This window comes from Ranitomeya imitator, chromosome 2 (genome assembly GCF_032444005.1).
Source record: "Ranitomeya imitator isolate aRanImi1 chromosome 2, aRanImi1.pri, whole genome shotgun sequence".
NCBI classification, from domain to species: domain Eukaryota; kingdom Metazoa; phylum Chordata; class Amphibia; order Anura; family Dendrobatidae; genus Ranitomeya; species Ranitomeya imitator.
In genome coordinates, this window is record NC_091283.1 from 262,100,906 (window position 1) to 262,126,599 (window position 25,694).

Sequence of the window (25,694 nt, forward strand, 5' to 3'; positions counted from 1 at the left end):
AAATGCCTCAAAACAAGGAAATGATGCTCAGTAGTGTGTGTGGCCTCCACGTACCTGTATGACCTCCCTACAATGCCTGGGCATGCTCCTAATGAGGCGGCGGATGGTCTCCTGAGGTATCTCCTCCCAGACCTGGACTATAGCATCTGCCAACTCCTGGACAGTCTGTGGTGCAACGTGACATTGGTGCGAGACATGATGTCCCAGATGTGTTCAATCAGATTCAGGTCTAAGGAACCGGCGGGCCAGTCCATAGCTTCAATACCTTCATCTTGCAGGAACTGCTGACACACTCCAGCCACATGAGGTTTGGCATTGCCCTGTATTAGGATGAACCCAGGGCCAACCGCACCAGCATATGGTCTCACAAGGGGTCTGAGGATCTCATCTTGGTACCTAATGGCAAACAGGCTACCTCTGGCGAGAATATGGAGGGCTGTGTGGCCCTCCAAAGAAATGCCACCCCACACCATTACTGACCCACTGCCAAACCGGTCATGCTGAAGGATGTTGCAGGTAGCAGAGCACTCTCAATGGCACTTCCAGACTCTGTCACATGTGCTCAGTGTGAACCTGCTTTCATCTGTGAAGAGCACAGGGCACCAGTGGCGAATTTGCCAATCCTGGTGTTCTGTGGCAAATTCCAAGCACGGTGTTGGGCTGTGAGCACAACCTCCATCTGTGGACGTCGGGCACAGAGACCTGTTGTGAATTCTGCTCTTGGGTTCCCTCCAGTGGTTGTAGGTGGGAATGCAGTTGTCTCTGAGTCACAGCACTGGCCAGGCGTATCAGCTAATTGCTGTTCTGACTTGGATATTTAAGTGTGCAGGATTCATTAGCCCTTGCCAGTTGTCAATGTTTCTTTGGAAGTATTGGATCTCTGCCTGGCCCCACCTGCTTAGCTGCCAGTTCAGCAAAGATAAGTCCCTGTTTCTTTTTCTGAAGCACACTTGCTGTGTGCTTATTTTCAGTGCTGATCTTTTGTTTCTATTTGTCCAGCTTAGACTGTGTCAGCGGTTTTTCTCAGTCTGGTTGGATTCTCTGGAGTTGCAGCTATACTCTCCACATCTTTAGTTAGATGGTGGAGTTTTTGTATTTTCTGCTGTGGATATTTTGGAAGAGTTTTGTTACTGACCGCACAGAACTCTGTCCTGTCCTTTTCTATTTAGTTAGAAGTGGCCTCCTTTGCTAAGCCTGTTTTCTGCCTGCGTGTGTCTTTTCCTCTCCAACTCACAGTCAATATTTGTGGGGGGCTGCCTATCCTTTGGGGGTCTACTATGAGGCAAGACAGTTTTCCTATTTCATCTTTAGGGGTATTTAGTCCTCAGGCTGTGTCGAGGTGTCTAGGTTTTGTTAGGTACACCCCACGGCTACTTCTAGTTGTGGTGATAGGATCAGGGTTTGCGGTCAGTATAAGTTACCACCTACTACAGACATTTCCAGAGTCCTCACCTATCCAGTTCTGTCCATCTGTTATTCCCATAGATAAGAATGATGTAATGTGACGTCATCAGAATCTCTCACCTCTCCGCCATCTTGTCTCTGTCCATATCCATCTGTGATGGGTAAGTCAGGAAAATTTTCTTTTGTAGAAGATCTTCACTGGGTGAATCCGATATTGTAGAGACCTGAATGAGAAGATGAGCCGATGTAACATCATAAGAATCCTGTGTAGAAATACAATTACTGGAGATAATAAGGGAAACATATGAGGAGATTTATTATTTTACAGTATTTAGTTTCCTTCTTTACATCTACTAATAAAACCTATATATTTAGGCCACAGACAACAAGCAGTTTCTTCCTCGGAGTCGGCAGCTGAATACGTTTCTCATAGAGTCATCTTCCATAACGCTAATTCTCGTCTCATTTACCGACCCTGGAATCGGCATTAGCAATACTGCAGGAGATATTCATTACACGTGACATGAGAAATAACTACTTCATGATGAGGACGACTGTTGTGAATTCTGTGGCAGAGCTCCCTCCTGTGGTCACAAGTGGTACTTCGGCTGATTCTCTCTGTGAGCTTCCGTTGGTGGAGGAAAGTGGTACTGCGGCTTCTGAGTTTCCTTCCTCAGGTGATGTGGTGAAGTCGTTAGGTGCTGCTCTATTTAACTCCACCTAGTGCCTTGATCCTGGCCTCCAGTCAATGTTCTAGTATTGGACCTGTTTCCTCCTGGATCGTTCCTGTGGCCTGCTGCTCTGCATAGCTAAGTTCCGCTTTGCTATTTTGTTTGCTGTTTTTTTCTGTCCAGCTTGTCTATTTGTTTTTTTCTGCTTGCTGGAAGCTCTGGGACGCAGAGGGTGTACCTCCGTGCCGTTAGTTCGGTACGGAGGGTCTTTTTGCCCCCTTTGCGTGGTTTTTGTAGGGTTTTGTGTTGACCGCAAAGTTACCTTTCCTATCCTCGCTCTGTTCAGAAAGTCGGGCCTCACTTTGCTAAATCTATTTCATCTCTACGTTTGTCTTTTCATCTTAACTCACAGTCATTACATGTGGGGGCTGCCTTTTCCTTTGGGGTATTTCTCTGAGGCAAGGTAGGCTTATTTTCTATCTTCAGGCTAGCTAGTTTCTCAGGCTGTGCCGAGTTGCATAGGAAGCGTTAGGCGCAATCCACGGCTGCCTCTAGTGTGGTTGGAGAGGATTAGGGATTGCGGTCAGCAGAGTTCCCACGTCTCAGAGCTCGTTCTATGTTTTTGGGTTATTGTCAGATCACTGTATGTGCTCTGACTTCTATGTCCATTGTGGTACTGAATTACCTCATCATAACAGTACTGGAGGCCCAAAGTACTAATGATTCCCAATAGAGGGAAAAAAGAAGATCTGAGACCATTTTTTTTTCTTTGCACTGTGTTTTGCCTTTTTTTTCCCCTAGAAATTTGGGTGGTTCAGGACACAGGTGTGGACATGGACATTCAGGGTCTGTGCTCTTCAATGGATAATCTTGTTATAAATGTACACAAGTTTCAAGATTTGGTGGTTCAGAAGCCTATGTTAGAGCCAAGAATTCCTATTCCTGATTTGTTTTATGGTGATAGAGCCAAGTTTGTGAATTTCAAAAATAATTGCAAACTGTTTCTGGCCTTGAAACCTCGCTCCTCTGGTGACCCAGTTCAACAAGTGAGAATTATTATTTCTTTTTTGCGTGGTGACCCTCAGGACTGGGCATTTTCTCTTGCGCCAGGAGATCCTGCATTAAGTAATATCGATGCATTTTTCCTGGCACTCGGATTGCTGTACGATGAGCCTAATTCAGTGGATCAGGCAGAGAAAAATTTGCTGGCTCTGTGTCAGGGTCAGGATGAGATAGAGGTATATTGTCAGAAATTTAGAAAGTGGTCCGTACTCACTCAATGGAATGAAGGTGCGCTCGCAGCTATTTTCAGAAAGGGTCTCTGAAGCCCTTAAAGATGTCATGGTGGGATTTCCTATGCCTGCTGGTCTGAATGAGTCTATGTCTTTGGCCATTCAGATCAGTCGACGCTTGCGTGAGCGTACATCTGTGCACCATTTGTGCGATAGGACTTTGACCAGAGTTGAACGGCAAGAACACAGACGTCTGAATGGGCTGTGTTTCTACTGTGGTGATTCCACTCTTGCTATCTCTGATTGTCCTAAGCGCACTAAGCGGTTCGCTAGGTCTGCCACCATTGGTACGGTACAGTCAAAATTTCTTTTGTCCGTTACCTTGATCTGCTCTTTGTCATCGTATTCTGTCATGGCATTTGTGGATTCAGGCGCTGCCCTGAATTTGATGGACTTGGAGTATGCTAGGCGTTGTGGGTTTTTCTTGGAGCCCTTGCAGTGTCCTATTCCATTGAGAGGAATTGATGCTACGCCTTTGGCCAAGAATAAGCCTCAGTACTGGACCCAGCTGACCATGTGCATGGCTCCTGCACATCAGGAGGTTATTCGCTTTCTGGTGTTGCATAATCTGCATAATCTGCATGATGTGGTCGTGTTGGGGTTGCCATGGCTACAAGTCCATAATCCAGTATTAGATTGGAAATCCATGTCTGTGTCCAGCTGGGGTTGTAAGGGGGTACATGGTGATGTCCCATTTCTGACTATTTCATCATCCACCCCTTCTGAGGTTCCAGAGTTCTTGTCTGATTACCGGGATGTATTTGATGAGCCCAAGTCCGATACCCTAACTCCGCATAGGGATTGTGATTGTGCTATCGATTTGATTCCTGGTAGTAAATTCCCAAAAGGTCGACTGTTTAATTTGTCTGTGCCTGAGCACGCCGCTATGCGGAGTTATGTGAAGGAGTCCTTGGAGAAGGGGCATATTCGCCCATCATCGTCGCCATTAGGAGCAGGGTTCTTTTTCGTAGCCAAGAAGGATGGTTCGCTGAGACCTTGTATAGATTACCGCCTTCTAAATAAGATCACGGTTAAATTTCAGTACCCCTTGCCGTTGTTATCTGATTTGTTTGCTCGGATTAAGGGGGCCAGTTGGTTCACCAAGATAGATCTTCGTGGTGCGTATAATCTTGTGCGTATTAAGCGAGGCGATGAATGGAAAACTGCATTTAATACGCCCGAGGGCCATTTTGAGTATCTAGTAATGCCATTCGGACTTGCCAATGCTCCATCAGTGTTTCAGTCCTTTATGCATGACATCTTCCGAGAGTACCTGGATAAATTCCTGATTGTGTACTTGGATGACATTTTGATCTTCTCGGATGATTGGGAGTCTCATGTGAAGCAGGTCAGAACGGTGTTTCAGGTCCTGCGTGCTAATTATTTGTTTGTGAAGGGATCAAAGTGTCTCTTTGGTGTTCAGAAGGTTTCATTTTTGGGGTTCATCTTTTCCCCTTCTACTATCGAGATGGACCCTGTTAAGGTCCAAGCCATCCATGATTGGACTCAGCCGACATCTCTGAAAAGTCTGCAAAAGTTCCTGGGCTTTGCTAATTTTTATCGTCGCTTCATCTGCAATTTTTCTAGTATTGCTAAACCATTGACCGATTTGACCAAGAAGGGTGCTGATGTGGTCAATTGGTCTTCTGCTGCTGTGGAAGCTTTTCAAGAGTTGAAGCGTCGTTTTTCTTCTGCCCCTGTGTTGTGTCAACCAGATGTTTCGCTTCCATTCCAGGTCGAGATTGATGCTTCTGAGATTGGAGCAGGGGCTGTTTTGTCGCAGAGAAGTTCTGATTGCTCGGTGATGAAACCATGCGCCTTCTTTTCCAGGAAGTTTTCGCCTGCTGAGCGAAATTATGATGTGGGCAATCGAGAGTTGCTGGCCATGAAGTGGGCATTCGAGGAGTGGCGTCATTGGCTTGAAGGAGCTAAGCATCGCGTGGTGGTCTTGACTGATCATAAGAACTTGACTTATCTCGAGACTGCCAAGCGGTTGAATCCTAGACAGGCTCGTTGGTCGCTGTTTTTTGCCCGTTTTGACTTTGTGATTTCGTACCTTCCGGGCTCTAAAAATGTGAAGGCGGATGCTCTGTCTAGGAGTTTTGTGCCCGACTCTCCGGGTTTATCTGAGCCGGCGGGTATCCTCAAAGAGGGAGTAATTGTGTCTGCCATCTCCCCTGATTTGCGGCGGGTACTGCAAAAATTTCAGGCTAATAAACCTGATCGTTGCCCAGCGGAGAAACTGTTTGTCCCTGATAGGTGGACGAATAAAGTTATCTCTGAGGTTCATTGTTCGGTGTTGGCTGGTCATCCTGGAATCTTTGGTCCAGAGAGTTGGTGGCTAGATCCTTTTGGTGGCCATCTCTGTCGCGGGATGTGCGTTCTTTTGTGCAGTCCTGTGGGATTTGTGCTCGGGCTAAGCCTTGCTGTTCTCGTGCTAGTGGGTTGCTTTTGCCCTTGCCGGTCCCGAAGAGGCCTTGGACACATATCTCTATGGATTTTATTTCAGATCTTCCCGTCTCTCAAAAGATGTCAGTCATTTGGGTGGTCTGTGATCGCTTCTCTAAGATGGTCCATTTGGTACCCTTGTCTAAATTGCCTTCCTCCTCTGATTTGGTGCCATTGTTCTTCCAGCATGTGGTTCGTTTACATGGCATTCCAGAGAATATCGTTTCTGACAGAGGTTCCCAGTTTGGTTCGAGGTTTTGGCGAGCCTTTTGTGGTAGGATGGGCATTGACTTGTCTTTTTCCTCGGCTTTCCATCCTCAGACTAATGGCCAGACCGAACGAACCAATCAGACCTTGGAAACATATCTGAGATGCTTTGTTTCTGCTGATCAGGATGACTGGGTGTCCTTAAAATAACCAAAAAATATTATATACAGGGTATAAATAATGTATATGACCTTAAGACTGAAAAAACCCTTTTAAAATGTAACTTTTAATAAATATTGAGTAAAAATACCCATACAAGCGGGTCGGGAGACAGTAACACCTTACTCTATCTTAACACAAATAATAAAAGGATAGAGACTAAACGGTGGGGGGGGGCGTGATCTTTCCCTCACTCGCCCTTCCTCACAGCGGAGGTTGGCACCCTAAAGTCGATGTGGCGCCCCCACTCGTCGACGGCTCTCCCTAGTGACCCTACAGGATCTTAACAAAATGAAACTACCACCACACCATAACTAAACATAAAGTGCAAAAAAATACTTATAAGGTGCAAAGAAAGATCTAATGTGGAAAAATTTCCACAAGAAGGGGTCATATAACCAGTTACCCTTCTGATCAGAGAGGTGCACAAAGTGTCTAATTAAGAGACAAGATAAGTAATTGCGATATACAGCAATAATAAACCTGTTTTTTGCATAATATAAGACACTTATAGTATACCCTTATTAGTTAATACAGTGTAATAGCTCAAAAAGCCAGGGTATACACCTATGCAAACAACATATTATATTTAAACAAAATCACATGTCAATATGTCATACAGTTGCACCTCTCAAATAATAAATATGAAAAAGATGGTCAAAAAAAAGGATGTACTCATCCTAATACTGCTGCCCATCCCGACGCGTTTCCCCCTAGGATAATGCACCAGGGTTCATCAGGGGAAGGAGTGGGGCTTCTAATGGACCGAGGAAGCTATAATAAGCTTCATCTCAAGGTAACCATTCAGCAAATCCGAGGAAGCTGTAATGCGCTGCGTCCCGGAGTGACCGCTCTCAGTGAAGGGCTGCACGTGTCTTGCCGATTTGTGATATTTATTCACCTCCACGCCGGAGCGCCCAACAAACCGGAAATGTCGCTCAGAAAATGACGTTAGAGCATTTCCGGTAAGTGGAACTCACAGCGCTCCACGCTGGGAAACCAAACAGATAGGAAGCGGTACCTAGCGTCACACTAACCTGCTAGAATAGTGATCATGTGATGACGCTTATCTGTATAATCCACACAGGGAAACCAAACAGATAGGAGGCGGTACCTAGCGTCACACTAGCCAGCCAGAATAGTGATCATATGATGACGCTTATCTGTATAAGGGTTTTTTCAGTCTTAAGGTCATATACATTATTTATACCCTGTATATAATATTTTTTGGTTATTTTTTGAATTGATATGGCCAGTTTTTTGTCCGGACCAGTGAACACTACACAATGGCTAAGTGATGCACAGGAGGTTTTTTCTGAAGTCCCTTCAGCCAATTTGATTACGGATAAACCGACTATCAAATCTGTCTTTTCTGATCTTTCGCTAGCCTATAAAAATAACATTAAATCCTGGTGGGAGGTGCAGTCAATAGAGCATTACATTAAACAGAATATTGTACCAAGGGGTCTTAGGATCTCACTAGTCCCTGCAATTAGATGCCAAACACCCACATTGTTAACAAAGTGGGAAAAAGAGTCTATAGCCTCCTCAATACGATTTATGAATTTGTTGCTAGAGGAGGAAAAACTCACATTGGTACACACGACCAGGAGGCTCGAGGAATTGATAGGGGAAGCCCTCAAATTTAAATCAGAGCCTGACTTTGCTAATAAAGAATCCACTTTAAAAACAACAGTGGAAAGGTATCAAAATACTCTCAAAGAGAGGAAACATAAACGGTTTATAAGAGATCTTACAGACTTTAAAGAAAAGCAGGCCTATGCATTTTTAGAGGGTAATACTGCCCCCATTGAAGATATTTCATCTTCAGATATTGACTTATCAGATACTGAGACAAGACAACAATACCATCAAGGTAGTAGTTGTGGTAGGGGGCAGTCTAACAGGAAAGGAGCGTATAGAAAATGGTCAAGAGGGGGTCAGAAGGGGAGACCAGGGCAGTACCAACAGATGGCCCCGGGAGCTGGTCCATCAAACAGCTCAGCTTCCTCTTCCTCTACGTCTTCCTCTTTTTTAGAGCGGAGAGAAATGCCCCCATACGACTTACGCACACGGTTTTCTCAAAACCAGAGAAGATAAATATAAATCCTGAGGGTGGAGGAGCTGAACGTATTATTAACCTTTCTTCCTATTCCCTGTCTTCCTCAGAAAAAATGGTATTGAGCCATGGTCTATCATTTGTTCCTACCACTAAATTTGATCCGTTTATATGGATAAAAGATCTTAATCTGTTTATAAGAAAGTTGAAGTGGAAAAAATTCTTTTCCCAAAAGGACAGATTACAGTGCCAACAACTAGGTATATCAGCGGACTCATTAGAGGATGTTAGATTGTTGGCAGGATTGGCAGATGAAGGTGGACGGCGGAGTGGAGAGGGTCCATACTCTGAGCTCAAACCTAAGAGTAAAAAAGCACCTCCTATTGGTAATTATGGCAATATGGATATATTTTTGACTTTGGTCACTGATGAAATTAAGAAAATTAAACCAAGGTTTGGTACGCCAGAACCCAATTTGGAGGTACACGAATGGGAGGCACTTGCTACCTTGGAAAAGGCTAATAACATTGTGGTTAAGCCGTCTGACAAGGGGGGCAATGTGGTGGTCCTTGATAGGTCACAGTATCTAACTATGTGTAATAATATCCTATCAGATTTGACAACTTATGAGGCATTAAAGAAGGACCCCACATTGCCCTACCAAGCAGAATTAAAAACGTTGCTGACAGGAGCATTGGGAGACGGTCTCTTATCTAGGAGTGAGTTTGATTATATGTACCCAAAATGTCCCACATTGGCAACTTTTTATTCCCTGCCCAAGACCCATAAGGGTCTGGACCCATTGAAGGGGCGTCCAATTGTCGCAGGCATTGATGCATTGTGTCAAAATTCAAGTGTGTATCTCGACCAGATCTTACGTCCCTTTGTGTATTCTCTACCATCGTTCATTAGAGATACCTCTGACTTGCTTACTAAGTTGGATGGTATTAATCTTGACCCTAACACTATTATGGCATCTATTGACGTCGAAAACTTATATAGCAGCATACCACATAATAAAGGCTTGGAAGCTGTTGAATATTATCTTAGAGCGAGGGGTAATCATTGCCTCCGGCATAATGACTTCCTGCTGAGACTGCTTAAATATGTATTGACGCATAACTTTTTTCTTTTTGATGGGAGGGTCATCCACCAGCTCAGGGGCACAGCGATGGGGAGTCCATGTGCCCCAACTTACGCTAATTTGCTCCTGGGCTGGTGGGAGGAGACGATGGTATTCAGGGAGGATGATGATAAGTGGTGTCCCCGCATTATTTTTTGGGGACGCTTTATCGATGATATTTTGGTTATCTGGTCTGGTGATGGTGGATCCTTTAAGGAATTTGTGGCACATTTGAATGTCAATGATGTGGGCCTCAGGTTCACTCATGAAATAGGGGGTGATTGTATCTCCTTTTTGGATGTAAGGCTGTGGAAAGGTGACTTGGGTACCATCAATAGTACCATTTTTCGTAAACAAACGGCTACAAATAGTCTCCTCCGTTGGGAGAGCTACCATCCCACTAGTTTAAAGAAAGGGATCCCAAAGGGGCAGTTTTTCAGACTTCGTCGTAACTGCTCCTCACTACAGGACTTTGATTATCAGGCTGAGATTCTTAAGAGGAGATTTAGGGACAGGGGGTACCCTGAGCATGTTATAGATAAAGGGTACGAGATTGCTAGGAATTCTAATCGCTTGCAATTACTTACACCTAGATTGAAGAAAGAAGGGGATAATGTTACTCGTTTGATTGCAACCTATGATGATCAGAATTTTAAAATGATGGGTATACTTAAAAAATATTGGAATGTTTTAAGGGCAGACCCAGATATAGTAGATCATATCCCCAGTACCCCTTCGGTTACTTATAGGAGAGGCAAGTCGATACGGGACCGTGTCGTTCATAGCCATCTCCAACCCCAAAAAGTAGGTGGCACATGGCTAGACAAGAGGGGTATAGGTACTTTTAAATGTAGAGGTTGTAAAGTGTGTCAATTTGTTAATCAGTCAAATACCTTTACTAGTGTGACAACTGGACGAGTTTTCAGAAATAGGGATTTTGCTAGTTGTGTAACGGCAGGGGTAGTCTACCTGTGTACATGCAGCTGTCCGTTAAACTATGTGGGAAAGACAAAGAGGCAGCTGAAAATAAGGATAAGTGAACACATAGGGGACATTAAACATAAGAGGGATACCCCGCTGGCACGTCACATGGTAGAGAATCACAACTGTGACCTTGCATCCTTTTCTTTTCAAGTTATAGAGACCGTCCCCCAATCTGTCAGGCTGGGTGATTGGGATCGCAAGATTTTGCAGCGAGAGACAAGGTGGATCTACCTCCTAGAATCCATGTCCCCTCTGGGACTGAATGAGCAACTTAGCTTTACTAGTTTCATTTAAATAGTGTTCACATTGGTTTATAGGATAAAAACTGTTATTGGGTATAGGTCTTTTTGATGACCACCAATTTGTTCATTACCTAAGGGTGTGGACATTACTAATGGGTTTTACTTAATGGAATCTAACTTACCCTGTGTGATGGTCTTTTTTGGACACTCTCTCTGATGTATTTAGGCTGCACGTTCATTTTTTTTTTTTTTTTTTTTTTCAAAGATAAAAACCTCCCCCCCTTTTTTTAGGGGATTGTTACTCTTTTATGATATTGGTATTCATTGTGGTACGGATTATACAGATAAGCGTCATCATATGATCACTATTCTGGCTGGCTAGTGTGACGCTAGGTACCGCCTCTTATCTGTTTGGTTTCCCTGTGTGGATTATACAGATAAGCGTCATCACATGATCACTATTCTAGCAGGTTAGTGTGACGCTAGGTACCGCTTCCTATCTGTTTGGTTTCCCAGCGTGGAGCGCTGTGAGTTCCACTTACCGGAAATGCTCTAACGTCATTTTCTGAGCGACATTTCCGGTTTGTTGGGCGCTCCGGCGTGGAGGTGAATAAATATCACAAATCGGCAAGACACGTGCAGCCCTTCACTGAGAGCGGTCACTCCGGGACGCAGCGCATTACAGCTTCCTCGGATTTGCTGAATGGTTACCTTGAGATGAAGCTTATTATAGCTTCCTCGGTCCATTAGAAGCCCCACTCCTTCCCCTGATGAACCCTGGTGCATTATCCTAGGGGGAAACGCGTCGGGATGGGCAGCAGTATTAGGATGAGTACATCCTTTTTTTTGACCATCTTTTTCATATTTATTATTTGAGAGGTGCAACTGTATGACATATTGACATGTGATTTTGTTTAAATATAATATGTTGTTTGCATAGGTGTATACCCTGGCTTTTTGAGCTATTACACTGTATTAACTAATAAGGGTATACTATAAGTGTCTTATATTATGCAAAAAACAGGTTTATTATTGCTGTATATCGCAATTACTTATCTTGTCTCTTAATTAGACACTTTGTGCACCTCTCTGATCAGAAGGGTAACTGGTTATATGACCCCTTCTTGTGGAAATTTTTCCACATTAGATCTTTCTTTGCACCTTATAAGTATTTTTTTGCACTTTATGTTTAGTTATGGTGTGGTGGTAGTTTCATTTTGTTAAGATCCTGTAGGGTCACTAGGGAGAGCCGTCGACGAGTGGGGGCGCCACATCGACTTTAGGGTGCCAACCTCCGCTGTGAGGAAGGGCGAGTGAGGGAAAGATCACGCCCCCCCCACCGTTTAGTCTCTATCCTTTTATTATTTGTGTTAAGATAGAGTAAGGTGTTACTGTCTCCCGACCCGCTTGTATGGGTATTTTTACTCAATATTTATTAAAAGTGACTGGGTGTCCTTTTTGCCTTTGGCTGAGTTCGCCCTTAATAATCGGGCCAGCTCGGCTACCTTGGTTTCGCCGTTTTTCTGCAACTCTGGGTTCCATCCTCGTTTCTCTTCAGGGCAGGTTGAGTCTTCGGACTGTCCTGGTGTGGATACTGTGGTGGACAGGTTGCAGCAGATTCGGACTCATGTAGTGGACAATTTGACCTTGTCCCAGGAGAAGGCTCAACATTTCGCTAATCGCAGACGCTGTGTGGGTCCCCGACTTCGTGTTGGGGATTTGGTTTGGTTATCTTCTCGTCATATTCCTATGAAGGTTTCCTCTCCTAAGTTTAAACCTCGTTTCATTGGTCCGTATAGGATTTCTGAGGTTCTTAATCCTGTGTCTTTTCGTCTGACCCTTCCAGATTCTTTTTCCATACATAACGTATTCCATAGGTCATTGTTGCGGAGATACGTGGCACCTATGGTTCCATCTGTTGATCCTCCTGCCCCGGTTTTGGTGGAGGGGGAGTTGGAGTATATTGTGGAGAAGATTTTGGATTCTCGTGTTTCAAGACGGAAACTCCAGTATCTGGTTAAGTGGAAGGGTTATGCTCAGGAAGATAATTCCTGGATTTTTGCCTCTGATGTCCATGCCCCTGATCTTGTTCGTGCCTTTCATGTGGCTCATCCTGGTCGTCCTGGGGGCTCTGGTGAAGGTTCGGTGACCCCTCCTTAAGGGGGGGGTACTGTTGTGAATTCTGTGGCAGAGCTCCCTCCTGTGGTCACAAGTGGTACTTCGGCTGATTCTCTCTGTGAGCTTCCGTTGGTGGAGGAAAGTGGTACTGCGGCTTCTGAGTTTCCTTCCTCAGGTGATGTGGTGAAGTCGTTAGGTGCTGCTCTATTTAACTCCACCTAGTGCCTTGATCCTGGCCTCCAGTCAATGTTCTAGTATTGGACCTGTTTCCTCCTGGATCGTTCCTGTGGCCTGCTGCTCTGCATAGCTAAGTTCCGCTTTGCTATTTTGTTTGCTGTTTTTTTCTGTCCAGCTTGTCTATTTGTTTTTTTCTGCTTGCTGGAAGCTCTGGGACGCAGAGGGTGTACCTCCGTGCCGTTAGTTCGGTACGGAGGGTCTTTTTGCCCCTTTGCGTGGTTTTTGTAGGGTTTTGTGTTGACCGCAAAGTTACCTTTCCTATCCTCGCTCTGTTCAGAAAGTCGGGCCTCACTTTGCTAAATCTATTTCATCTCTACGTTTGTCTTTTCATCTTAACTCACAGTCATTACATGTGGGGGCTGCCTTTTCCTTTGGGGTATTTCTCTGAGGCAAGGTAGGCTTATTTTCTATCTTCAGGCTAGCTAGTTTCTCAGGCTGTGCCGAGTTGCATAGGGAGCATTAGGGGCAATCCACGGCTGCCTCTAGTGTGGTTGGAGAGGATTACGGATTGCGGTCAGCAGAGTTCACACGTCTCAGAGCTCGTTCTATGTTTTTGGGTTATTGTCAGATCACTGTATGTGCTCTGACTTCTATGTCCATTGTGGTACTGAATTACCTCATCATAACAGATGACATCTCCATCTTCAACTACGGCTCTAGAAACATATTTGGACAGAGTTGGTCACTGACTCCATCACCAACGGCCGTCTATATGAAGGTTTCCCGTCTTCCTGTAATCTTCTATCATGTTAGATCTCAGGTCTGATTCACACACAGTAGTTTGTTTATAGATTAGGAAGGGGGTAATACCCATGGAGCATCCCAGGCTATTATTATCAGCTCACAACTGTATACTTAGCATTTAGTGGCTATTAAAATGGGGGACCCCCCAAAAAAGTGACGTAGGGTTCCCCTATATTTAATAACCAGCAAAGGCTATGCAGACAGCTGCCGGTTGATATTAATAGCCTAAGAAGGGGCCATGGATACTGCCCCCCTCAGGCTAAAAACATTAGCTCTCAGCCACCTCAGAAAAGGCACATCTCTAAGATGTACCAATTCTGGCACTTAGCCTCTCTCTTCTCACTTGCCCTTTAGCAGTGGCAAGTGGAGTAATAGTTGGGGGGTTGATGTCACCTTTGTATTGTCAGGTAACATCAAGCCCACGGCTTAGTAATAGACAGTAAGACACCGATCCATTACTAATCCTATAGTTATATGGTAAATAAAGACACAGCAAGAATAAAGTGAATTGAAAAAAATGACACAGACTCCTTTAATCTCAATTAAACCATACTTATGACCTTGCCTAATTCCACCAAAGCCCTCGATCTCCTGTACTAAAACTAAAATAAAAAAAAACAACAACATACCATACCTGTCTGTGGTTCTGTCCCACGCCGTAATCCATGTCTGGGGAGAAATCGTTTTCAACCTGGACGGTGCCAAGATGTGGCCCTCCAGGCTGAGAACCACTGCTGAATGAGCTGCTGGGAACACAGCGTCAGTGACTAGTGGTGACTAGGGTTGAGTGAAACGGGTCGGCCAGATTCAGAAGTCGCCGACTTTTGGCAAAGTCGGGTTTCATGAAACCCGACCCGACCCCTATGTGAGGTCGGCCATGAGGTCGCCGATCTTCTGATCTGGAATCGGAATTCTGATACCGAGTTCCGATATGTTTAAGATATCGGGAATCGGTATCAGAATTCATATTTAAATGTAAAATAAAGAATAAAAATAAAAAAATATTGATATACTCACCCTCGGACGTGCCCTGGTTCTCACCGGCAGCCTTCCTTCCTAAGAATGAGCGCCTGAAGGGCCTTTGATGACGTCGCGGCTTGTGATTGGTCGCATGAGCAGTCACATGGGTGGTCACGCGACCAATCACAAGCCGCGACGTCATCTAAGGTCCTTCAGGTGCTGATTCTTAGCAAGGAAGCATCCGAGGGCACGTCCGAGGGTGAGTATATTCCTAATAGGTATATACTCACCCTCGGACATGCCCTGGTTCTAACCCGCAGCCTTCCTTCCTAAGAATCAGTGCCTAAAGGACCTTAGATGACGTCGCGGCTTGTGATTGGTCGCGTGACGCCCATGTGACCGCTCACGCAACCAATCACAAGCCGCGACGTCATCGAAGGTGCTTCAGGCGCTCATTCTTAGGAAGGAAGGCTGCCGGTGAGAACTAGGGTGCGTCCGAGGGTAAGTATATCAATATTTTTTATTTTGATTCTTTATTTTACACTTAAATATGGATCCCAGGGCCTGAAGGAGAGTTTCCTCTCCTTCAGACCCTGGGAACCATTAGAAACCCAATGAACTGCATTGGGTTTCGTGTTTCGGCCGACCCCGACCCAAACTTTTCTATAGGATCAGCCGATTTCACTCGACCCGACTTTTGAAAAAGTCGGGTTTCGTGAAACCCGACCCGATCCTATAAAAAGAAAAGTCGCTCAACCCTAGGGGTGACGTCACTGAGGCTGCGTTCCCAGCTGGGCTGAACTGCGGTGACCTCATGGAGATCCCCGCTAGCACCATGAGAAAGTCGCACAGTGCAGAGGCGAATTGAAATTCACCGCATTGAAATTTTCCCGTGAACTCGCCTCTGCATCGTGCGACTTCCTCACGGTGCTAGCGGGGATCTCACAAAGCCCACGCCATTTTTTTTAAAGAAAAATTATTGTTTATTAATTAAATACATGTACAGTAAGTTGCACACACTGTACTAATTGTATTTGTCACTGACATCTATATATCTACCTATTCTATTTGTATTCACTGTATGTAATCCATGTCTTCTATCCTGTCACCTCCTGTTGTGATTTTACACTACCGTGGCCTCAGAATTACAGACTTTTCTTTTTCTATGTAATATATTTATACAGTGTCACTAAAATCTATAAAAAAAACTTCCTTCTCACCCCCAATGGGGGTGGTCTTTTTTGTTCTTGCTCATTCTCGGGTCCTCTACCAGAGGCCTTGGAGTACGAGGGTTGTTGCGCAGGATCTTAGTTGTTCCTAGCATTGCGCTTTACTAGACAGAGAGCTCAGATGTTGCTCCTGGGATCTGTTATAGCCATTCTTTAACATAGGGCTCACTGCTCCAAGTGCTTCTATCACCACTGGAATCACTGTTGCCTTCACCTTCCACATCTTCTCCAGTTCTCCTTTGAGGCCCTGGTATTTCTCCAGCTTCTCATATTCCTTCTTTCTGATGTTGCTGTCACTTAGCACTGCCACATCTATTATCACTGCTGTCTTCTGATCCTTGTCTACTATCACAATGTCTGGTTGGTTAAACAACACCTGCTTATCCATCTGGATCTTGAAGTCCCACAGGATTTTAGCTCTTTTATTCTCCACCACTTTTTCTGGTTTCTCCCACCTGGACTTTGGGGGAATTAGCCCATATGCTGTGCAGATGTTCCTGTATACAATTCCCGCTACTTGGTTGTGGCGTTCTGTATACGCTGTTCCTGCTTGCATTTTGCATCCTGCCGGCTGCCACTATGCGTTAGATGGTTTCTGAGGTTTCTTTGCATAGTCTGCACCTTGGGTCTTGTGTTGTGTGGTAGATTCCTGCTTCTATGGATCAGGTACTTAGTATTTGCTCTTGTGCTACTATGATTAGTGCCTCTGTGCAGTCTCGGAGTCCAGCTTTCTCCAGCCATTGGTAGGATTTCTCCATGTCAGCCACCTCCATTATCAGTCGATGGTACAGCCCATGCAGCGGCTTGTCTTCCCATGGCGGTTCATGTTCCTGTTCTTCCTTCCAGACCTGTTGTTGTTGCCTTAGGCTTTCTCTCAGCATCTCATCTTTTGGTGCCATTTTTCTGATGTTTTCCTGGATACTCCTCGTTTCATCCGTGATGGTGGCCAGGATGCTTATCAAGCCTCGACCACTTTCCTTTCTGTTGGAATACAATCCTTGGGTTTTAGACTTAGGGTGGAGACCTCCATGCATTGTGAGGAGCTTTTGTGTTTTCATATCTGCAGCTTCCATCTCTTCTTTTGGCCAGCACACTATGCCAGCAGGGTATCTGATAACTGGCAGGGCATATATATATTGATGTGGATTATATTCTTCCCATTGAGCTGGTTCCTCAGGACCTGTCTTACCTTTGATGGTATTTGGATGTTGCTGCTTTCCTTGCGTCCTCATCGTAGTTACCATATCCCTGTGGGATGCCGAGGTTCCTGTATCATGTCTGTACATCTGCTATGTGCCCTACTGGTAATTCCACTCCATCAGTTTTGACTACCTTGCCTCTCTTTATTACCAACTAGCCAAACTTCTCCATTTCGAAGGTCATCCCGATGTCTTCACTGTAGATCCTTGTCAGGTGGATCAGTGAATTGATGTCTCATTCGTTTTTCGCATACAGCTTGATGTCATCCATGTAGAGGAGGTGGCTGATGGTGTTTCCACTCTTGAACTTGTATCCATAGCCAGACTCTGTAATTATCTGACTGAGGAGGTTCAAGCCTATACAGAACAGCAATGGGGACAGTGCACCACCTTGGTATATGATACATTTAATGGTCTCTTGTGCTAGTTGTCTTAAGTTGACTTCCAATGTTGTTCTCCATAGACCCATTGAGTTTCTGAAGAAGTCTAAAAATGAACCATACGGCGCTGCTTAGTTGCCCGAGGGGTAAAAAGAAAAGTCGCTCACCCCAAGGGGTGACGTCACTGAGGCTGCGTTCCCAGCTGGGCTGAACTGCAGTGACCTCAGTGAGATCCCCGCTAGCACCATGAGAAAGTCGCACAGTGCAGAGGCGAATTGAAATTCACTGCATTGAAATTTTCCCGTGAACTCGCCTCTGCATCGTGCGACTTCCTCACGGTGCTAGCGGGGATCTCACAAAGCCCACGCCATTTTTTTTAAAGAAAAATTATCGTTTATTAATTAAATACATGTACAGTAAGTTGCACACACTGTACTAATTGTATTTGTCACTGACATCTATATATCTACCTATTCTATTTGTATTCACTGTATGTAATCCATGTCTTCTATCCTGTCACCTCCTGTTGTGATTTTACACTACCGTGGCCTCAGAATTACAGACTTTTCTTATTCTATGTAATATATTTATACACTGTCACTAAAATCTATAAAAAAAACTTCCTTCTCACCCCCAATGGGGGTGGTCTTTTTTGTTCTTACTCATTCTCGGGTCCTCTACCAGAGGCCTTGGAGTACGAGGGTTGTTGCGCAGGATCTTAGTTGTTCCTAGCATTGCGCTTTACTAGACAGAGAGCTCAGATGTTGCTCCTGGGATCTGTTATAGCCATTCTTTAACATTGGGCTCACTGCTCCAAGTGCTTCTATCACCACTGGAATCACTGTTGCCTTCACCTTCCACATCTTCTCCAGTTCTCCTTTGAGGCCCTGGTATTTCTCCAGCTTCTCATATTCCTTCTTTCTGATGTTGCTGTCACTTAGCACTGCCACATCTATTATCATTGCTGTCTTCTGATCCTTGTCTACTATCACAATGTCTGGTTGGTTAAACAACACCTGCTTATCCATCTGGATCTTGAAGTCCCACAGGACTCTGTAATTATCTGACTGAGGGGGTTCAAGACTATGCAGAAAAGCAATGGGGACAGTGCACCACCTTGGCATATGATACATTTAATGGTCTCTTGTGCTAGTTGTCTTAAGTTGACTTCCAATGTTGTTCTCCATAGACCCATTGAGTTTCTGAAGAAGGTTCTTAAGTTCCTGTTGACATTGTACAGAGCCAAGCATTCACAGTTCCTTGTGTGTGGCATTGAGTCATATGCTTTCCTGTAGTCAATCCAGGCTGTGCTGAGATTGGTCTGTCTGGATCTTGAGTCTTGAGCGACTGCTCTATCTACTAGAAGCTGGTGCTTAGAGCCTCTGGTGTCAGTCCCAATGCCTTTCTGAGCTGTATTCATGTACTGGTTCATATGGTTCTGTAGCTTGGTGGCTATGATGCCTGACAGAAGTTTTCATGTTGTTGTAAGGCAGGTTATTGGGTGGTAGTTGGATGGAACTGTTCCTGTGTGAGAATCCTTCATGATCAGCACTGTTCTTCCTTGTGTTAGCCAAGCTGGGTGGTGGCCTGCTTCTAGCAGTTGGTTCATCTGCTTTGTCATGCTTTCATGTACCACTGTGAATTTCTTTAGCCAGTAGGTGAGGATCATGTCTGGTCCAGGTGCTGTCCAGCACTTCATGTTCTTGATCCACTGTTGGATGTCTGCTTCTGTAATGGTGACAGGTTCTTGCACTAGGTGGTTGCTGTGTTTCATTCTCAGATATTTCAGCCACATTGCACTGGTGTTGTGTTTTTTCCTTCTCCCATATGTTCCTCCAGTATTGGATTGCAACGTCAAGGGTCCTCATCAACTTGCAAGCTCTTCATGTTGTGCTTTTTTTTTTAGTTTTTCTATGTTGGCTGTTTTTGATATTAGATTAGGACTTGCAAGTTGATGAGGACTTTTGACGTTGGGTTGCAAGCTTATCCATTTTGGCCGATATTGTAACTAATGGCTCATCTAATGTATTATATACATTATTTAATTTTTCATCTTTTTTGCACTTTTTATCATTTTTTTTGCAGGGTGCGGCAGGGCCCCTTTATATTCTTCCTTGTGTGTTGCATGTATATATATATATAGTGCTGGACGGCTAATACTATGGGCGTGATCAATAGGTTGTCCAGGCACTGTGCATCACATTTATCTGTGTGAATAGTGTCTTATTCAAGCCTTACTTGTGTGCATTTTTGCTACTAGGCAACCAACCCCTCTAATGTTTGGGTGAGTGGGTGGTTGCTCTCATCAGTAGCTTGCACCTGTGCTGCTTTAGCATTTATTATCAGGGGCCTGCTGCATTTGTCATTTAACAAGGTTTTGGTGAGTCTGGTCTTCATGTTGTGTTTTTTTTTTAGTATTTCTATGTTAGCTGGCCAAGAAAGGGGCCCTGTACTAGGAGAACAATCCGCTCCCTCACTTCCTGTCCTCCATAGTTGGCTTGTATGTATCTATTACAGGAAACAGAACAACAACGTTATGATTCTTATAAAATGGCGACAACAACCCAAAAAGAGTCTCAGTGCAGAAGGGGTTAATGTCCCCGCGCTCAGTAATGGGGAATCTCCACATACCTCCACCTGCAGAGCCGCACTCCACATATATGGCTGCTCTGTGCGCACAGGACCTGTGATGAGGTCACAGGAGGGAGGAGTCAGGGGTCACGTGATCCGCAGTGAAGACGCTACATGGAGACTTCTCCTCAGTCAGTGACATTTCCGCCATTATTCGCCCTCGCTACTGGCACAATTACCTCGCGTCGCCTTTTCTACACAATGTTATGTGTGGAATGTAACGTGTGATTTCTCTGGAGACAAATAGACCCCACACATGAGGGAATTATTACCGGTTACCGGACGTCTAGTATATGGCGGCATATGATTGTGCTGTCGCCTCAACACCGGGAGCTAAAATGCCAAAATCTCGCCTATTTACCCCCTTCCAGTGTCCGGCTAAGGGTCATATACGGCCATGCTCCTCTCCAGTCGCTGTGGGGTTTTTGTTAATAGGATGGAGGGCGGCGTCCATGCTTGGACTTCAGAGAGAGTAATAAAATCACAGCTCACCTTCCCGATCCTTTACTCCTTACACCTGACCTGTTTAGCCAATTACCTGGAGATAAATGGTTTTACAGACTTAACGTGAGAGGGGCATATAACCTTACACGTATCGCCATGGTGACGTATGGAAGACCGCACACAATACACCTGAGGGGCAGATTGAAAAGTTAATGCTGCCATTCGGGGTAACCAATGCTTCGGCAGTCTTTGAAAATGTCATTAATAGGGTTGAGCAAAATGGATCGGTCATTTTCATAAGTCGCCGACTTTTGGCAAAGTCGGGTTTCATGAAACCCGACCCGATCCCTGTCATGCCATGCGGTATGCGACTTTCGCGCCAAAGTCACGTTTCAATGGCGCGAAAAACGCCATTTCTCAGTCAATGAAGGTGGACGCAGAGTGTGGGCAGCATGATGACATAGGTCTCAGTCCCCACCATCTTAGAGAAGGGCATTGCAGTGATTGGCTTGCTTTCTGCAGCGTCACAGGGGCTATAAAGGGGCGTTCCCGCCGACCGCCATCTTACTGCTGCTGATCTGAGCATAGGGAGAGGTTGCTGCCGCTTCGTCAGAAGCAGGGATAGCGTTAGGCAGGGTCCATTAACCCCCAAACCGCTTGTGCTGTAGCGATTTCCACTGTCCAACACCACCTTTTGTTGGCAGGGACAGTGGAGGCTACATTTTTTTTCCTCAGCGCTGTAGCTCATTGGGCTGCCCTAGAAGGCTCCCTGATAGCTGCATTGCTGTGTGTACACCGCTGTGCAAACCAACTGCTTTTTTCAAAGCACAAATCCTCTTGTTCCTTCCTTTCTGCACAGCTTTCTTGTTTGTTTGTCCACACTGTTGACTTTTTTTTGTGCAGCAGTCCACTCCTTTTTATTGCTGGCTGCCATACATTGCTGAGATTACTGCAGGGAGATAGTAATTGTAAGACAGTCCTTTTTTTTTGTTTGTTTTGTTATATCTCTTCAAGCCACTTTCTGCCACAGAAAATAGACTCTCATACAGTGGGCGAGATTTATTCACTAGTCTCCCTGAAGAAAAAAAAAGGGTGCAGATTAAAATTGGCAAATCTGTATCAGTGGCAGTCCTGTGTGTGGCATCTGTGTCTCATTTTCTGCCACAGAAAACATACAGTCTAACAGTGGGCCTGATTTCTTGCCAATTCTCCCATAATTAAAAATAGTGGGAGATTAAGATTGGCATTTCCGCTTCAGTGCCACTCCAGTGTGTGCCACCTGTCTCAAATTGTGTGCCACATTAAATCCAGTGTGTAATACTGGGTCAGATTTCTTTTAAATTCTCCCTGAAAAAAAAAATAGTGGGAGATTAAGATTGGCATTTCCGCTTCAGTGCCACTCCTCTGTGTGCCACCTGTCTCAAATTGTGTGCCACATTAAACCCAGTGTGTAATACTGGGTCAGATTTCTTTTAAATTCTCCCTGAAAAAAAAAATAGTGGGAGATTAAGATTGGCATTTCCGCTTCAGTGCCACTCCTGTGTGTGCCACCTGTCTCAAATTGTGTGCCACATTAAACCCAGTGTGTAATACTGGGTCAGATTTCTTTTAAATTCTCCCTGAAAAAAAAAAAATAGTGGGAGATTAAGATTGGCATTTCAGCTTCAGTGCCACTCCAGTGTGTGCCACCTGTGTCAAATTGTGTACCACATTAAACCTAGTGTGTAATACTGGGTCAGATTTCTTTTAAATTCTCCCTGAAAAAAAAAATTGTGGGAGATTAAAATTGGCATTTCTGCTTCAGTGCCACTCCAGTGTGTGCCACCTGTCTCAAATTGTGTGCCACATTAAACCTAGTGTGTAATACTGGGTCAGATTTCTTTTCAATTCTCTCTGAAAATAAAAAATTGTGGGAGATTAAGATTGGCATTTCCGCTTCAGTGCCACTACTGCGTGTGCGCCACCTGTCTCAAATTTTGTGCCACAGAACATATACTGTATGAGAGTGGGCCACATTTCTTCAATATTCTCCCAGAAAAAATAAAAAGGGGAGATTTGAATTGTTAGTGTCTACATCTGCGTCAGTCCTGTTAGTGGCATATCTGTCTGCCACTGAAGCTGTGTACTGTTATACATTGGGCCTGGTTTTCCCTGCAGTCTGACCCACCTATAAAGGGATATATAAATCCAACAGAAGTTTGAGTTCACCTTGTAACTGGTTTTACAGTAGCAAATACAGTTAGTTTGCTCACGTTTTTCAAACAATGAGGAAGTCTGGTGGAAGAGGTCGTGGCCGTGGGCGGTCATTGCCAGCTGGTAATGATGGTAGTGGTGGGGGAGCATCAGGTGGTCGTGGGAAAAGCAATATAGCACCTAAGTCTCGAGTTGTTGAGCCAGGTTCGTCGTCTGGCTACACAAGGCCTCGAACGCTCCCTTTTCTGGGAGTAGGAAAACCGCTTTTAAAGCCGGAGCAGCAAGAACAAGTTTTGGCTTTCCTTGCTGACTCAGCCTCTCGCTCTTTCGCCTCCTCTTCTGAAACTGCTAAATGTAAAAGCAGCGCGTCGGTAGTGGATGTTCACGGTCAGGGACAAGTCGCTTCCTTGTCTTCTTCACCAAGAACAACAGAGAAGGATGCGTCAGGCGACACACCGGTTACTCCATGGAGCTCTTTACACATACCGTTCCTGGGTTAGAAAGTGAAACAGTTAACAGGCCATGCCCATTACAAGTTGAATCGGACATGGAGTGCACAGATGCACAGCCAGATTACTATGCTGTTCCTTTGACTCAGACCACAACATTGCCCTCGCGGTGTACTGATCCAGAAGCAGACCCTGATGAGACTATGGTGCCCCGTCACGAACGATATACCACCGGCTTACACGGTGACACAGACGAAGTTGCACACGAGATAGAAGAGGAGGTCATAGATGACCCAGTTGTTGACCCTGATTGGCAGCCATTGGGGGAACAGGGTGCAGGCGGCAGTAGCTCTGAAGCAGAGGAGGAGGAACCGCAGACGGCATCAATATCGCAACAGGTTCCATCTGCCACGCCCGTATCTGGCCAAAAACGCGTTGCAAAACCAGTTGTAGGACAGCGTGGACATACGTTTAAAGAAGCTCAGTCTGCAATGCCTGAAAAGGTATCCGATAGTAGAAAGAGTGCAGTCTGGCATTTTTTTAAACAACATCCAAATGATCAGCGCAAAGTCATCTGTCAAAAATGTTCAACTACCTTAAGCAGAGGTCAGAATCTTAAAAGTCTAAATACAAGTTGCATGCGTAGACATTTAACCACCATGCATTTGCAAGCCTGGACTAACTACCAAACGTCCCTTAAGGTTGTAGCACCCTCGGCCAATGAAGCTAGTCAGCAACGCTACATCCCTTCCCTCACTGTAAGCCCACCATTTCCCGCACCACCTGCAGCAAATGTGCAGATTTCATCGCCAGGCCAAAGCAGTCAGAGAATCACCAGTTTCGTAGTAGGAAACACTGCATGTAGGGCACCAGCAAGAATACCATCTCCAACCCTCTCTCAGTCTGCCATGTCCACCGGCACCCCCGCTAGTTCCACGATCTGCAGCTCTCCAGTCCAGCTCACCCTACATGAGACTCTCGTTAGGAAAAGGAAGTACTCATCCTCACATCCGCGTACACAGGGTTTCAACGCCCATATTGCAAGACTAATCTCATTAGAGATGATGCCCTACCGGTTAGTTGAAAGCGAAGCTTTCAAAGCCCTGATGGACTACGCTGAACCACGCTATGAGCTACCCAGTCGACACTTCTTTTCGAGAAAAGCCATCCCAGCCCTCCACCAGCATGTAAAAGACCGCATCGTCCATGCACTCAGGCAATCTGTGAGTACAAAGGTGCACCTGACAACAGATGTATGGACCAGTAGGCATGGCCACGGACGTTACATGTCCATCACGGCTCACTGGGTTAATGTGGTGGATGCAGGGTCCACAGGGGACAGCAATATTGGGACAGTTCTGCCTAGCCCACGGTCTAGGAAACAGTTGGCTGTAGGCGTTCACCCCCCCTTCTCCTCCTCCACGTCCTCCTGCAGAAGCGAGAGCTCGTCCACAGACCGCAGTCGCACGAGCACTCCATCTGCAGCTGCCACTGTTGCACACGAGGTGTGCCATTATGGGACACCTAGTGGCAAGCGTCAGCAGGCTGTATTGGCAATGAAGTGTTTGGGCGACAACAGACACACCGCGGAAGTTCTGTCCAAGTTCTTTCAGAAAGAAACTCAGTCATGGCTGGGCACTGTAAATCTTGAGGCAGGCAAGGTAGTGAGTGATAACGGAAGGAATTTTATGGCTGCCATAGCCCTTTCACAACTGAAACACATTCCTTGCCTGGCTCACACCTTAAACCTGGTGGTGCAGTGCTTCCTGAAAAGTTATCCGGGGGTACCCGACCTGCTCCTCCAAGTGCGCAGACTTTGCTCGCATATCCGCCGTTCGCCCGTGCACTCCAGCCGTTTGCAGAGCCATCAGCGGTCTTTGAACCTTCCCCAGCATCGCCTAATCATCGACGTTGCAACAAGGTGGAACTCCACACTGCACATGCTTCAGAGACTGTACGAACAGAGGCGTGCTATTATGTATTTGTGGGAGGATACACATACACGGGCAGGCAGTTGGATGGCAGACATGGAGTTGTCAGGTGTGCAGTGGTCGAAGCTACAAGACCTGTGTCAAGTCCTTCAGTGTTTTGAGGAATGCACATGGCTGGTTAGTGCAGACAATGCCATAATAAGCATGAGCATCCCCCTAATGCGTCTGCTGATGCAAAGTTTGACGCACATAAAGGAGCAGGCGTCTGCAGCCGAGGAAGAGGGAAGCCTTGATGACAGTCACCATTGTCTGGTCAGGGCAGTCTACAGGACGAGGTAGCGGGCGAAGAGGAGGAGGACGAGGGGGATGATGGGGATGAGTATTTTTTGAATGAGGAAGCTTCTCCGGGGCCAATAGCAACTGGTGGCGTTGCAAGGCCGGGTTCTGTTTTTTTTAGGGAGACAAGTGACGTAGATTTGCCTGAAACTGCCCCTCAACCCAGCACAACCGCAGATTTGACAACTGGAACT

General features: G+C 45.4%; 1 protein-coding gene across 7 annotated transcripts in view; it reads right to left on the reverse strand.

Annotated features, from left to right (window-relative positions):
• The window catches only part of LOC138663015 (gastrula zinc finger protein XlCGF53.1-like), a 126,133-nt gene extending 105,926 nt beyond the window's left edge, over positions 1-20,207 (reverse strand). For 3 of the 7 annotated variants that reach the window (XM_069749065.1, XM_069749058.1, XM_069749064.1), the window contains exons 1-2: positions 20,148-20,202; positions 1,525-1,628 (exon numbers count right to left, since the gene is read on the reverse strand). Coding sequence is in view for 4 of the 7 variants with exons in the window: in XM_069749063.1 (XP_069605164.1) it covers positions 1,453-1,483 (31 nt within the window). In the remaining 3 variants the exon portion in view is untranslated. Of the gene's footprint in view, positions 1-1,452; positions 1,629-20,147 lie in introns of those variants that run through there. The other 4 variants (XM_069749059.1, XM_069749062.1, XM_069749063.1 and 1 more) reach the window with 3 other exon arrangements.
• Between the last annotated feature and the right edge of the window lie 5,487 nt (positions 20,208-25,694).